General features: G+C 38.0%; 1 protein-coding gene across 3 annotated transcripts in view; it reads right to left on the bottom strand.

The window, feature by feature from the left end:
- Window positions 1-4,669: 4,669 nt before the first annotated feature.
- LOC134747108 (uncharacterized) overlaps window positions 4,670-14,183 on the bottom strand; it is a 255,287-nt gene continuing 245,773 nt past the window's right edge. For all 3 annotated transcript variants that reach the window (XM_063681684.1, XM_063681685.1, XM_063681686.1), the window contains 2 exons: window positions 7,962-9,397; window positions 4,670-7,359 (listed from right to left, as the gene is read on the bottom strand). In XM_063681684.1, coding sequence (XP_063537754.1) covers window positions 6,287-7,359; window positions 7,962-9,390 — 2,502 coding nt within the window. In that variant the 5' untranslated portion in view covers window positions 9,391-9,397 and the 3' untranslated portion in view covers window positions 4,670-6,286. The remainder of the gene's footprint in view (window positions 7,360-7,961; window positions 9,398-14,183) is intronic.

Genomic DNA, 14,183 nt, shown 5'->3' with positions numbered 1-14,183 from the left:
CCATCTACCCGAGTATATGCCAAAGGTATTCGAGCATAATTTTTTCTTGATTTTCCGAGGCACGTTTTTTTCTTAGACTACTTATCTTATACAGAGTTACATATATCTTTGGTGTTAGTTTCTGTGTGTATAAGTTGTAATACTTGTGATGAGTGAGAAACTACTTTGACATATTTCACTCCAATCTATTCAGACTTTTTGCGGGCGCTTTCTGGGTTCCGAACCATTAGCAAGTGACTCAACTGGGTAATAGATAAAAATGATAGATAGAGCCATCGTCGACACGTTAACAACTTAACAGTGATAAAGTTTTTATCACCTGTCATGTCATGCGTCACTTTCGCAGTTACATACTTGTTAGAACGTGACAGTGACAGGCATGGTGACAAGTGATAAAGAACCGGCCATCTTAGCCCTTCTGTTTGCAACAGTTTTTATCAAGCAGAAACGTCTGCGAGTGATACTACAATTTTTTATATCAAAGGAAAGTTCACCGCCTCCGGCAAGACTCGAACTTGCGACCAATCGCTGCTACCAATTGAGCTGCTGAGGCAGAAGCGTGCGATTTTTCCACTCCTTCCTTTATGCTTTAACAAAAAAGTTAAAATTATGCATAAAGAAATGACAAAATGCTTATCGTATGTCTGTGCGACCTCCGAGTGTATGTGTCGACTCAATTTTACGTGATTTTATTTCAAAATGGCGGAGGTTGTCTAGTTGTTTCCATCACGTCTCAGATTTGATCCCGTATAGGTAATATCTCTAGTGTATCAAATAAACGAGCACATATATTGCCTTCCCGTGAGAGCGTCTACCGATAAATCTAGGGTTTAGGTATTCCTAAGCTCCCAGTATTAGCATACTAGGTAAGATAAATATTCTTATAAAGCATTATTTAATACATCTACACTCGGACAAATTTAGAGGAACGCAAGAAAAAAGTTTAATTACTAATTTTCAAATTAATTAAACCTTTTGTGTTGCTCTAAATTTGTCCTGTGTATTTATATTTATAAGACTGCAGGCAACATGCTAAGTTTAAGAGTTAACTAGATTTATAATATAAGGTCTATAAGGTACTAGGTTTATAAGGTATTGCTCGGAAAACATATCAAAACTCAAATATGCGCGTTTTCTCGGAGATGCGGGTTTTCTAGCTAGATCGATTTTTCGCCCCCGAAAACCCCTATATAGCAAATTTCATCGATCTCGATTCGATTTCGGGGATCTCGGAAACTGCTCTAACGATTATAAATATAAATACATATACATATACAAGAATTCCGTCTCCGGCAAGCTCGGGTCTCCATACAAACGTAGTTCCGCTCTCATTTTAAAACTAACTAATTGCTTTGAAACTTTGTATTTAGTATAATAGGATAAGGTACATCTATGACTGTAAATAGTTTATGTAGCTTCAGATAACATAGTTAAAAAAATACAGCGAATTAAAATTTTTCATACATAACTTGTTTTTGCTCTATTTCGTTTGTTTTATAAACTGGAGCAGAGCTATATAAACTAATTTCAGACCCAGATATACCTCATGTCATTGTATGTGCAAAGTTTTTATACAATCCAACACGTAGTTTAAAAATGAGAGCGGAACCATGTTTGTATGGGAAGGTGCAATTCGGCCCAGCTTGCCGGGGACTTAACCCCGGGTTAGTGGGATGGTGCCAGTGGGCCTAAGGAACTTAGCACACATTGACGCGTATAACATGTCATGCGCTCATAGATACTTAAACAATCTCCGCACTATGGCGTGTCTACCGTGTGACAATATTATTATGGTCAGATGTTGTTGTTATCCTATGGCACCCCAGAGGTGCAGAGGGCCTTCACAAGCTCGCGCCACGCCTTCCTATCTTCAGCGACCCTTCTGCTCTCTCTCCAGTTCAGCCGGACCGCTCGTAGCTCACTCTCGACGGACCGTCTCCAAGAGTATGGTAAGATGGAATATCAAACCTCATGTGATATGGAATAATATGTATACTTACGTTGAAGTTTCTTACTTGGCCGGACACACTGTCGTGTTCCTCGATGATGTTTTCTTTTGCTATTACCTGTTTGTTTGACGTATCGGAGATCTACTTTCTGGTTGTCTCGAGACTGACAAGCGATGACAATTATTGTCTTGGCCCCGATACTGTAATAAAGTCCAGACAGCGCTTTGTACTGATTTTACTGCCCAATATTTTTGCCCATAAAACGGCTAAAGATCCTTGTATGGCGGATTGTATTTTTGGGTTAGGTCAACACAATAGCTTTTCAAATTATCTACGCTTTGGGCAATAATAAGCCACTCCTATACAATCGAAGTTACGCTCTTATTTTAAAACGGACAATGTATGTACATGAAACTTGTAATCAACATTCACGTTACAATGTAACGGTAACATATATGCAAGTATCTATGTCTGGTAATATCTATAAAAAATATTTTACAAAAAATGTTTGTATGTAAAACTTCTTCTCGCTCTAGTTTCTTTGTATCACAATTTACCAGAGTTAATTATTATGTTAGGTACTTTAATGTATTGTCATATTTAATGTTTTTTTTTTTCAGAATGTCGTGTTAATGAGAGCGTTACTTAGATTGTATGGCGGCGGCTAATAGGTTCGTGTAAGCTCTAGCAACCTTTAGTGTGTAAACATTATTATTTCTCATGTTTCGTTTAAAGCAAGTTAATTATAATCTCAAACCAGGGTTCGAAATTATCCAGATAATTATAGTCTTTGATAATTATCGCGATAATTATCCGTAAAATATCGGATAATTATCCCAGGTATGGATGATACTATATTTATTTTCATGAATTATTTGATAGTAAAAAATAATTATTGGGGCGTTTTTAAACCAAAAAAGAACCCTCATTATTTTTTCCCACACACTTTTTTTTCAGTAATAAATAAAACAATGGTTCACCCAAATCCTGTGACTTCAATGGACCTTTGTTTTTCCGACTGAGCCTTGGGCTTTACGAGCTTTTTAAATTTTTACGACCCGACGTGTTGAAACGTGGAAACAATAAGCATTGTGCTGTTAATAGCGTGATAATACCAAAGACAAGTAAATTATAATTATTGGTAATCTACAAGTCACCATAGACTTGCCACGAGTTTGACATTGACATATTCGCTAGCAACTGCGTAAACTAACTCACATCTTCAAGCGAGATGCACGTTTGAGTTGACGCAGTCGCTAGCGTTTAAGGCCGCGTAAAAGTCCTGGTGAGAATGCAGATAGGCCGTACCAAGATGAAAATCGTTTATCACTCAATTTTACGCGACCAATTTAATAGTAAAAAATCTATAGGGATGACGGATGCGACGAAGTCACGTCATCATTTCTATACAAAATAATGTAAGTTTTGATTGGCGTTTTCTAGAATCGATTGTCATATGGCTAGGTCCACTGAAGTTCCCAACTAGTGGGACACGTTCCCTTAGAGCCTCTTAGAGGTCTCTAGTGAGACCGCAAGAAAAAACACAAGGTCTTACTAAAATATGTAGCCACATTTCACAAAATTAAAGGGGGACGGAGCTTCTGATTTACCAGTGCCCAAAATCAACAAATACTTAGGTCTTACGAGTAACCTAGTCCTAGGAATAACTTCGATGTGTTGTGTGACCTCGTTTCTGCTGCTTAAAGTTTACCAGTCCAACGTTAGAAAAGCGTACTCGAACTTCGAACACTTCTATTTCATATTAATATATGGAACAGATCTATGGGGTAAAATGGTGTTAAATTAATTTACTACGACCAGTCATCTGAATAGGTAAAGTTACTAATATTGTCTTCGGGTACCGCGATAGTTACTCATGAAATAAAACTATGAAAACGGATTATATCGCGTATGTTGAATTTATAATACATCCCGACGCTTCGAACCCTTTACAGCGTTCGTGGTCAACGGGTGACGGGGGTCGAGATGTATAATAAATTCAATATACGCGATATAATCCATTTTCATAGTTTTATTTCACAGGTAAAGTTACTGTAATTGATAACAGCGTCATGTACCTATATTGAACTTAAACCTCGCTAAATGATATCACCTACAACAACAACGACACACCGAGTTTTCTGTGGAGAATACCAGTCTTTTTATTCACGTTTCTATTTAGGCATAAAGACTTGGTTTTAAGTGACACTGCTTTGATTTCGTTTCGTTACACTTCTATTTCAGGATTTTAAGACGCAAACGAAGTCACGCTTTTCTTTGTTCTTTGTCTGAATGAAATAAATTATTCTGAAAGAAATATGAACACTTCTATTTTTTTTGTATCTCGAATAAGAGGAAGTTTTGATGCCATTTTCCTGAAAATTAATTATTTAGCTCGGTCCGTTAATATTTTTTTTTTACTAATTACATTGTAACTAACTGGCAGTTTATTCACTGTGGTAACGAAATAGGTAGCAATTACGTTTCCAAGGTAACACCTTTTACACGTTTATACACTAAAGAGCAATGCAAACAGGCGAATTTCTTGCTTTTGAGTGTCCATACAAAGTAGTCCGTTCTAATTTCACTGGAGTAGTAATTTAATTTCACACGTGTAAGTCGTGTAATCATGATTTAGTATATATATGATGGAGAACTAAACTCATTAATTTTCTATTTATGTTGTGTTATTGACAGGTAAATTTGTAATAATACAAGTATTTACTGAAATATAGATTTAATCAGTTTTAATAATAATGTTTTATGTACAGCACTTACAACTATATAAAACTGGATGTCTACAGTAAACATTGTAAAAATATCGTACATTGTACATAGCAGTAACTCAAAAACTGAGCAGAATTTTTACATTGACTAACACGAGTACATTTCGACAGCTATTGATGGTCAATAAAGTTGTTTTAAGCCATGTACTGACGTGTCTAGACAATCTAAATCATCCTTGGTAAGCCGTCAAAATCATCTTGTAAAAAATAAAAGTTCACAATTTTCGATGTGCAAGTAAAATGGAATTGTCAATTTGTCAAGTATTTGTAAATAATAAAAAAAGATAAATAATTGCTACGTATAAAGCACGTACAAAAAAAGCACCAGTAATAACTGAAAATTTACAAGTTAACGCAACTCTAACTTACAACTATATTTACCTCCTTGACCGCCCAGTAAATAATTAAAAATAAAAGATACAAAATCATCGTGAAATGGCAGATGTAGTTCATATTGTCTGTCATATTGATAGTGCTATAAATATTTGAACAGGGTCAATACGATTACAAATTCCGGGCGATCAAGTTTTAAGTGTTTTAACACAAAATATCTTAGGAACCATGTACTTATTAGCAACCATACAACACAAATGTTTAGGTAAAGAAGTAAAATGTTGAGTAATATAGAAAGTATAACAAATATAATGAATGCCAATATAACATCGTCAAAGGCATTGGTAACATGAACACTGACGTTCAATCCAACATGCGTCGGAGGAGTTAAACTGTAAAAACGTGTTTGACAATTTACAAAGAATACAAATAACTAGTTATTATGTCGATAATGATAGAAACCTGTTTAACCGGGATATACCAAAAAATTGTGGAAACTAAAATGGTATTAACTTAGAAATAGCGAAGTTAATTATTTTAGTAAAAGAAGAAGTTTTTAGAGCTCACAATCACAAAATAATGTTAAATGTATATTTAAAGATATTAGTTACGATATAATTGGATTGTAATTGAGACAGTTATTTTGTGAGTGTCAGTAAATACTACAGTTTATTATGCCGATTAATCACACTTTGAACTTACTATTGACGTCATCAATAGATAAAAAGTGTCTAACAATTCAGTCTTCCAAATACTATCTAGGATTAATCAAACCATGCTAGCAAACTATGAACTGTAAAGCTACGGAATGGAAACACTATCGAATGCTGGTAAAGGAATGTCAACACAACAGACTCCAATTTAGAATAATCAGTCTTGAAAATGGATGAAGAGACATTGCAAACCTGGCAAGCGAATTTATAATTAGCTACCATTATGTACCACAAAGAATAAATACTTAAAATATGTAACATACGTTGTACAACTCACGACTTGCATTACATTACATCACTACAGGATAGAGCCTTAATTAAAAATGGTCCATAAAATTTTGATTGTACGCAATTGTAAAAAAATCTAGTACAGAGTTTATTTACACGAGCACCGCGAACAAATTTTAATAATCCGTTTGCACATCATCGAGTCACTGATAACACTATAAATCACTAAAAGCTCATTGGCACTTTGGTAGTACACTTAGTCTTAAACGCACTACAACTACACTTCCGTGCCATCCTCTCCTTCATCTTCGAACAAGGGTTCGGTGGGGTTAGCCTCTGCCGCTGGCTTTTTCTTCGGTTTCGGTGGTGGTCGCGGTGGGATCTTACCACTTCTGCCCAACGTTCCTGTTTGGTTCATACATACATTGCTCTCGTTCTTTCTCGGGTCTTCCTTTGAAGGCGATGACACTTCCTCCGTATCAGCCCTCGGACGTCTTAAGGATCCAGTTTCAGGTTTTTTGCGACTCAACGTGCTGGTATCTGACACTTGAGATTGAGTGTCCGAATTTCTGTTTTCGTTGTACATGATCTTTCTTGGCTCCGGTTGAGGTGTTGACGTATTTTTTGCTGCCCAACTCATTCTTGGACTCATAGGTTCCTGAGGACCGGGGGACGAGAGCATGTTAGACATCTGAGACGCGACACTATTACGAGGATTGTATTGTGGTATAGGAGACGGTGCCGGTTCTTGCTCTTCTATAGGGGCATAAAATACTTGGTGGGGCTGATGGGGAGGGTATGCCGCAGGTGTGGCCGGCAATGGGCGATTCCTCATCGGAGAAAATGTCGGTTCTAATCCAGTCTTATTTAAAGACAGCACTGAACTTCCGTTGGCCGTAGTCCTCAATCCCAAATTGTCGTATAGCGGTTCTTGAGCCTCGGCGCTTGGTAAAATTTGTGTGCTAGCAGTACTAGACCAACTTGGGACTCTCGGTCGTCTTGGGATAGTTACGTAGCCCTGTCTTGGCGTTACAACTGGTGGCGTGATAGGTGCCGTGAAAGGAGATTGAGAGCGGGAATATGGTAGCGTTCTGAAAAGGTTTTGATTGGTGGTCATTCCGTAGATGGGTGAATGGATGGGACTGACTGGGTTCAGTTGCGGTGGCAGTCGGGTGGTGTCTGGAACAGTGGAAGCGTTGCTGGCCGCTGGTGAGATTTGTGCGGCTCGTGCAGGGAACGATAATAAGTCCGGGGGATAAGCGGTTCTTCCATATTCAATATTTAGGGCGTCCTGCGACCTTTTTGGCTGGTGATCAAAGTCGAGTGACCGCTTTTCGTCGTCAGGGTGCGCTGAAACAATAGAAATATGCATTCAAAACATAGAAACTCATTCAATTAATTTACTGCGAGTAATGAAGTCTGGCATGAATAGTGAGTAGGTAAAGGAAAATAATTAGTGAACTAGTAAGTTTCCAAGCACATAAAATGGCACGAGAACTGTAATTGGGCCGTTTATAGCCCATGATATAAGTATAATAAATTAAATGTAGCAATTATAATTATCTGACTTAACAACGCGGTGAAATAAATTACTTAAGTTATTGTACTTAATGTCCAAGTACTCTATTTAATCAACACATAACTACTTTATAGGTACGGTAAATAGTAGTCGTATAAATATTAGATTATTCTTTAACACACAAAATGCTTTTTATGATATGTCAGTACATAATAATAATGATTAAATCTTAATTTAATTTTATATTTTGTATTTTTATTATTATTGGATATTTGAAATGTGTTTATTATTTTTATATTGTTTTATTTTTCTTTAATGAATGATTATTTTAATGAATGGAAGATATTACGTAAATCAAATTGTGACGTGTAATATGTAATATTATTATAAATAAATAAGTATGAATATGAGTATGAGTAAGAAAATAACTTACCGAATACATTCGAATCATTGTCCAGCAATGTTTTGTTCAACTCCGACATCTCGGTCGCCCCACTCATGATCGAAGGCGGGTTATCGTATCTCCGCGGAGGCTTCGTCACAGGATTCACTGCAGTGATCAAACTCTTTTCCATCTCCGGTATAACCGAACCCTCAATTAACGCCTCTCCGTTCGTCGTATCCGCTTTTTTGTCAGAACTTCGTCGCCGGCAGCAACAGTAGCATAGAATAACTAGTAAGATCAGCAATATCGCAGCTGTGCAAGATACTCCAATCAGAACTGGCAGCATATTACTATCGAACCCAGTTGGCACGGGAACGCCGGGTGGGGTATGAGCTACTGCCAACATGACACTTCTCTCTTCGACGCCACCAGGGTTTCTAGCCACACACAAATACTCACCGCTGTCAGTCGTGCCGGACGAAATAATTGTCAAATTAACCCATTTGCTGTTTTCATCATTGCTCTTACTTAGATAATACTTAGATTCACCCTGAATTTTGTAAGTGCCATCAATTATTTGAGAATTTAAAACCCAACTAACGTCTGGTAAAGGATTGCCGTTGACTTGGCAGGACAGGGTAATATTTGTGTCATGTGTTTGTACGGTCATGCTGGCCGTGGGGTACACGATGCTAGGTCGACAAGCGAAATCATTGGTATCTAGCTCTTTCCATAACTTTCCTTGAACTTTAGCAGGTTCTGCGCAAGCCACAGGAGTTGTGTATAAATTCTTGCTTATTACCCAATTTCTTAAAGGCTGTAGATAACAGTCGCATTTCCAGGGGTTATCATGAACATCTAAACTAGTTAGCGCGGTTAATGCGCTGAGAGTATCGATTTTAAGCGACTCAAGGAGGTTATTATCCAGCTTTAGATTATTTAGCTTAGGTACATTCATGAAAGTCTTCACACCGATATGTTTAATCTTGTTATTGCTCAGGTCAACCTTTTGTAAAAATGGTAGATTATTGAACAAGCCATCGTCGAGGGTTTCAAGTTGGTTATCGTTGAGCAGTATCCATCTTATCTTGGCAGTTTCTTTAAAAGTTTCAGAGTGTAGATCTTTGAGGTTGTTCTTTGATAGATCGAGTTCAATCATGATAGCGAGTCCGCTGAGACCATGTTTGTGTATGGTTTGGAGTTTGCAGTCTCTGAGGAAGAGTTTCTTTAGGTTGTTAAGTTGGGCTTCTTCGAAGGCGCGTCGGGTGATTTCGTAGAGGGGGTTGTTTGAGAGGTCTAGAATCTGTATCTCGGTGCTGAGGGTCTTGGGGAGGTCGCGGAGGCCGGCGTTGGAGCAGACGGCCTGCTTGTTGCCGCCGGCCCACACGCACTTGCACTTCTCGGGGCAGTTTGCGGTGAAGTCTGCCGCGGCCGCGGCCACGACGATGAACAGGAGTAGCTTCTTTAGACACTCCATTTTGAATCTGTAACAATAAAACGACAATTAAGCATGTTACCAGTAAAAGTTTGATAAGATAAATATGAGCTTAATTAGTTAAGAACGGGTTCATGAGAAAATAGTGTAGTTTAAGATTTAGCAATGAGGTTGTAGGTATGCTTAACAAGTAGAAAAAAAAAGAAACCCTTAACTAAGCTAACTTCATCGGTACCACAGGACAACAATTTCACCAATCAATCTATAGTGGTTCTGTTATGATTGCTTATTTGTTATTTGTTAAAGTTAAATAATTAGAAATCAACAAGATTCAATCTTTTCCTTAATTCATGAACCTGGTTAATGTAACTTATTTACTTTATTGTCAACGAGTGCCTAATGTTCTCTTAGTTAATGTCTATTATGGCAAACCTTTCTCACTTCCTATGCCATCTTCAAAGGGTAATAAAAACCATTAGGGCCGTTCTGTTCCAAAATAGAAAGCATTCAAGCACACCACAGTCTTTACTGTTTAACGCGCAATAGTAATAGCCCACAGTAAACTAAGCAATTTACATAAAGAACACGATTTTATATAGTCTTTTAATAGATTTAGTGCTTTTGAAGTTAAAACGGTAGCAGTAAATGCATATGGCGTTCTGAATTCTGGCGACAAAAACATTTTAATTACTGCTGCAGTTGTTAAAAATACTTTAAATAGTGCTTTAAAACGATTTTGATTATTCATTTAAGCATTATTTCCTTTGCGACTCCTTTGCATTAAGACGTCACTTTAAATTCTAAGGAGCTAAGGGGAGGTTTACGGCCGTGCTTTTATCTGTCATCCATGTTCTCAGATGCGAGAGCAATGCATGACGATACTGGCAGACAAAAAAAAATTAAAAATGCAACCATTATATCTGCACTGTTTAGTTAAAACATTACCACAGTGTAAACATACAGTGTGACGTAATAGAATAGTAACTAAGGCGGCTCAAGGGTCCTAGATCCGTCGTCAGTATATTACATGTAATAATTATCACGTGTAATTACATTCCGCACATAAACTGGTACAATTTGGCCGTGAGTGCGCCGGCGAGCTCTGACTTGCGGAATTATTGACGTGCTCGGCGCAAGTCAGGGGCTGAGGGCCCACCGCGAACCACGTTCGACGTGTTGCCTCCCTGCTACACTTACGTACGAATTTACAAGTGCGACAGAGAGGAAACGCATCGAACGTGGTTCGCGTTAGGCCCTCAGTAGCCATAATGACAATCGTACAGTCAGCATCAAAACTAGCGTATCATGCGTCAAAAGTATGTACCATTCTCTGATAACAAAAAGAGATTATATCTCTATTCTCTATATGTAGAACAATCGTTGCAGATACTGTTGAGATATGTATTTAGAAAAGTATTTGAGGGTGGCAGATACTTTTGGTGCGTTGTTTCATACTCTACTTTTGATACTGAGTCAGCATTGTGGACTGTACGTCAAAACACACCACTAGTCGAAAAGTACCTAATAGGTAATGTATATGGATATCTGGATACATTATCTCTTGGATGCTCCATGGGGGAACGAATTCCCTATAGAGCATCTAAGAGATACCCTTTCAAACGGTTTTTTAAATCTAATATTTTTGGGCTCTTGTACTAGTTATGTCCCCGGGCAGTGTTCAGGTAATAGGGTAAACGTTTCTTAAGTGTCCTAGAGTCAAACCAAGAAAAGTCTGCAGAGATTTTGACAGCACACGCAGAGCATGTGTTATTTTCAACGTCAAACTTCTATGAAATTATGACGTATAAATAACACTGGCGTGCTGTCAAAATCCTGCAGACTTTTCTTGGTCTAACTATACCTCCGTATTATACACTCTAAGGGCCGATACAGACACTGCAACCCGACTGCACGCCAACTGTAAAGTGTACCGGACCTAAGGTACTACATATTTTCCCGCGGGTATTTCCCTGGTGTTATGACTTTGGAGTACCGTGCTTTCAATATGGTGGACGGTGGTTATGATATGAAATCGACCGCAGACTGGCAACTATGGAGACGTTGTATATGGGCCTTGCATAAGAAAAAGAACAGAACGAGCGATTCAACGTGTGCAAAACTCATGCATGCGTTTCTGTCAAAATATCCCTCGCCGCTCACATATTAGCCCTTACCTTAATAAAGCGGGTAAACTGAATATGTCACACAGAAGAATATTGAAGCTTGCGGCAATGGTATTTACGCTTAAACAATCTGGTATTCCACCCTATCTCGCGCGTAAACTTGAATGGAAGCCTAACCGAAAGTTGAAAGGTTTGCGTGAGCAACAAGAGCGTATCTCTCTTCCACTACTCCGGCTTCAGTCATTTGGAGGCAGTTTTCGTTATGCAGCGTCTAAATGCTGGAACAATTTGCCGCCACCAGTAGTTAACTGTAAGTCCCTGGCGGTTTTCAAACTACGTTGTAAGGCTTATTTACTGGACCTCCAAAAGGAAGTAACGTACACTTTTGGTTGAGTGACCTGCTCAATAGATATTTAAATTTAGCACTTTAGTTAGCACTTTTTTTATCCACTGCGCATTGTTCGGTTTTGCTATCATGTCCTATATGTAATAGTGTAAATGTTTATAATGTCCTGAGCTAGATACAATTACGGCGGTGGCAGAATAACAGCGTCCGTTGCTGAAAACCTTTGGGGCTGCTGTGCCCCGAAGCCTTTTTGGCACAGACATCAGCTGAGCCACCTTCCCTTTCAATTAGTTTGTAAGCATTATCGTGTACTTTTATTATGTACCTATGTTACAACTTCTTGAATAAACGTCTTTTATTATTATTATTATAACTTTTAAAAGGATCACGTTACCCGGAGCTAGCCGTTGCCGGAGCGGATAATCCTTGAAAGGAAATTGCGTTGGATCAGACACGTACTCCGTAGGCCGGACAGCCATTTAGCCAAGCAGGGTCTCCGCTGGCATTCGGATGGCAGTAGACGGTCGGGGAGGCCATGTACTACATGGAGGCGATCAGTTGAGAATGAGGCTGGCTCAACTGGACTCGACTGGAAAGTGCTGGAAGTAGCCGCTCAAGATCCTGACAAATGGAGGATTATTCTGCGAGCCTTATGTCCCTAATGAGGGATAACAGGAATGCATCATCATCATCACGTTGCCCGGAGCAATTACAAGTCTAGGTTCACATGGCGTAAATTTTTCCCGTATACCGCGTATACGGGATTTTATCGAATACTTTAGTGTAAGTCAAATTTGTATGAAAAGCCGTCTAGCCGTGTGAACGATTTTGAACGTTGCCATACACATTTTGCGGTTACTACGGTATTCGATAAAATCCCGTATACGGTTTACGGGAAAAACTAACGCCGTCTGAACCTAGCCTAAGTCTTACCTATACGCCAAAAAAATGGCGGCATGATGACATGATCAGATTGTTTAGAAGTCGACATCCTTAGTCTAATTATTAAGATAATTGAAATTGAAAAACAAAAAGAAGAGCAGGCTACCGAAAGGTTGTCTGGAAGAGATATGGTAGGAATGCCTGTTGTTACCTAGTTATAATTTCCTATGCCAGATGTGATGTTATTGGTGAAATAAAGAATATTTACTAACTTAATCGACAAAAAAAAGTGTCTCGAATTTTCTTCTCACTTGGACCACAAAGCAAGGAGGCGCAATGTTCTAAGAATAACCGTTAAAGAAAGACATCATCCTATATTACCGTGGCTCTTAATCCTTAACCCGTTACGCCGAAATTTATTTGATAAAGACCCTTTTTATTGTGTTTTGGGACCTGTGTGATTATCGTTAAATGTCTCTTACATTTGCAATAAAGTGTACGGAACTGAGGGTTTCTTGCTTCAAACCTACGTATGTACAGTCAAGGGCATAAATATATGTACATTCCCAAAGTTTCACAAATATGTGTACGCTCTTACACCTTAGACAATAAAGCCGTGTTCACATATTTTTAAGCCATTTGTCTAGATCGATATTTTTGCCTACGACTGTACAGATGTAGTGCATAATTGTTTGCCATCGTATTTTCACGGAAACGAACGAACGTGTTATGCTATTTTAGTCAGGCTCAGTACAATAAGTACTGAAGTTAACAGATGTTGACAAATACGAACGTGTCCGAGAAAATACAATGGCAAACAATTATGCACTATCTACATCTGTAACCATTCCATATTTAACTAGTACTGGAAATTTTGTATATTTTTAAGCGACTCATCGTTTTGTCTCCGTGAGACGAGAGAGATTGACTGAATATTCTACATTATAATATAAAGGAGTACGATGTTGCGAGTATAATAAAAATACACGACTAATCTGTTCAGAATTCGTTTTCGTCAATAAACTGTCCCTATACCAATTAATTTAAGCAATATTTCTTTCAAAGGTATATACTATGAATTCAAAGCAGAGACAAATATCAGGGGCAACCGTGAACATCGATATCCGAAGATGCGTTACACGAATTTTGATTTTAGAAGTCCGTAATGCGCCCATATATATTATCACCGTTGACTCTCTAATATTTATTGATAATTTGGGTACGCTTACATTTTAGGTACAAAAAACTCATCACAAAGCGTCTCATTATTATTCACAATGGCGGGACTTAATCGCTTTTTATGATGTCCTATTTTTTTTATTTTAGTATTAATTTTAATTTATTTGTAGTTTTAGTTTATTTAATAAGTTAGTTTATAAATTAAAAACTGTAATATATGACATCTATTACAGTTTTTAATTTATATATAGTAGTGTGACTACTTAAAAAAACACAAATCAAAATATTGTCTTCGGTTACCGCGA

Source organism: Cydia strobilella, chromosome 14 (genome assembly GCF_947568885.1).
Source record: "Cydia strobilella chromosome 14, ilCydStro3.1, whole genome shotgun sequence".
Taxonomy (NCBI): domain Eukaryota; kingdom Metazoa; phylum Arthropoda; class Insecta; order Lepidoptera; family Tortricidae; genus Cydia; species Cydia strobilella.
Note: the sequence above shows the minus strand (reverse complement) of the source record. Positions and strands in the feature narration are given on the sequence as shown.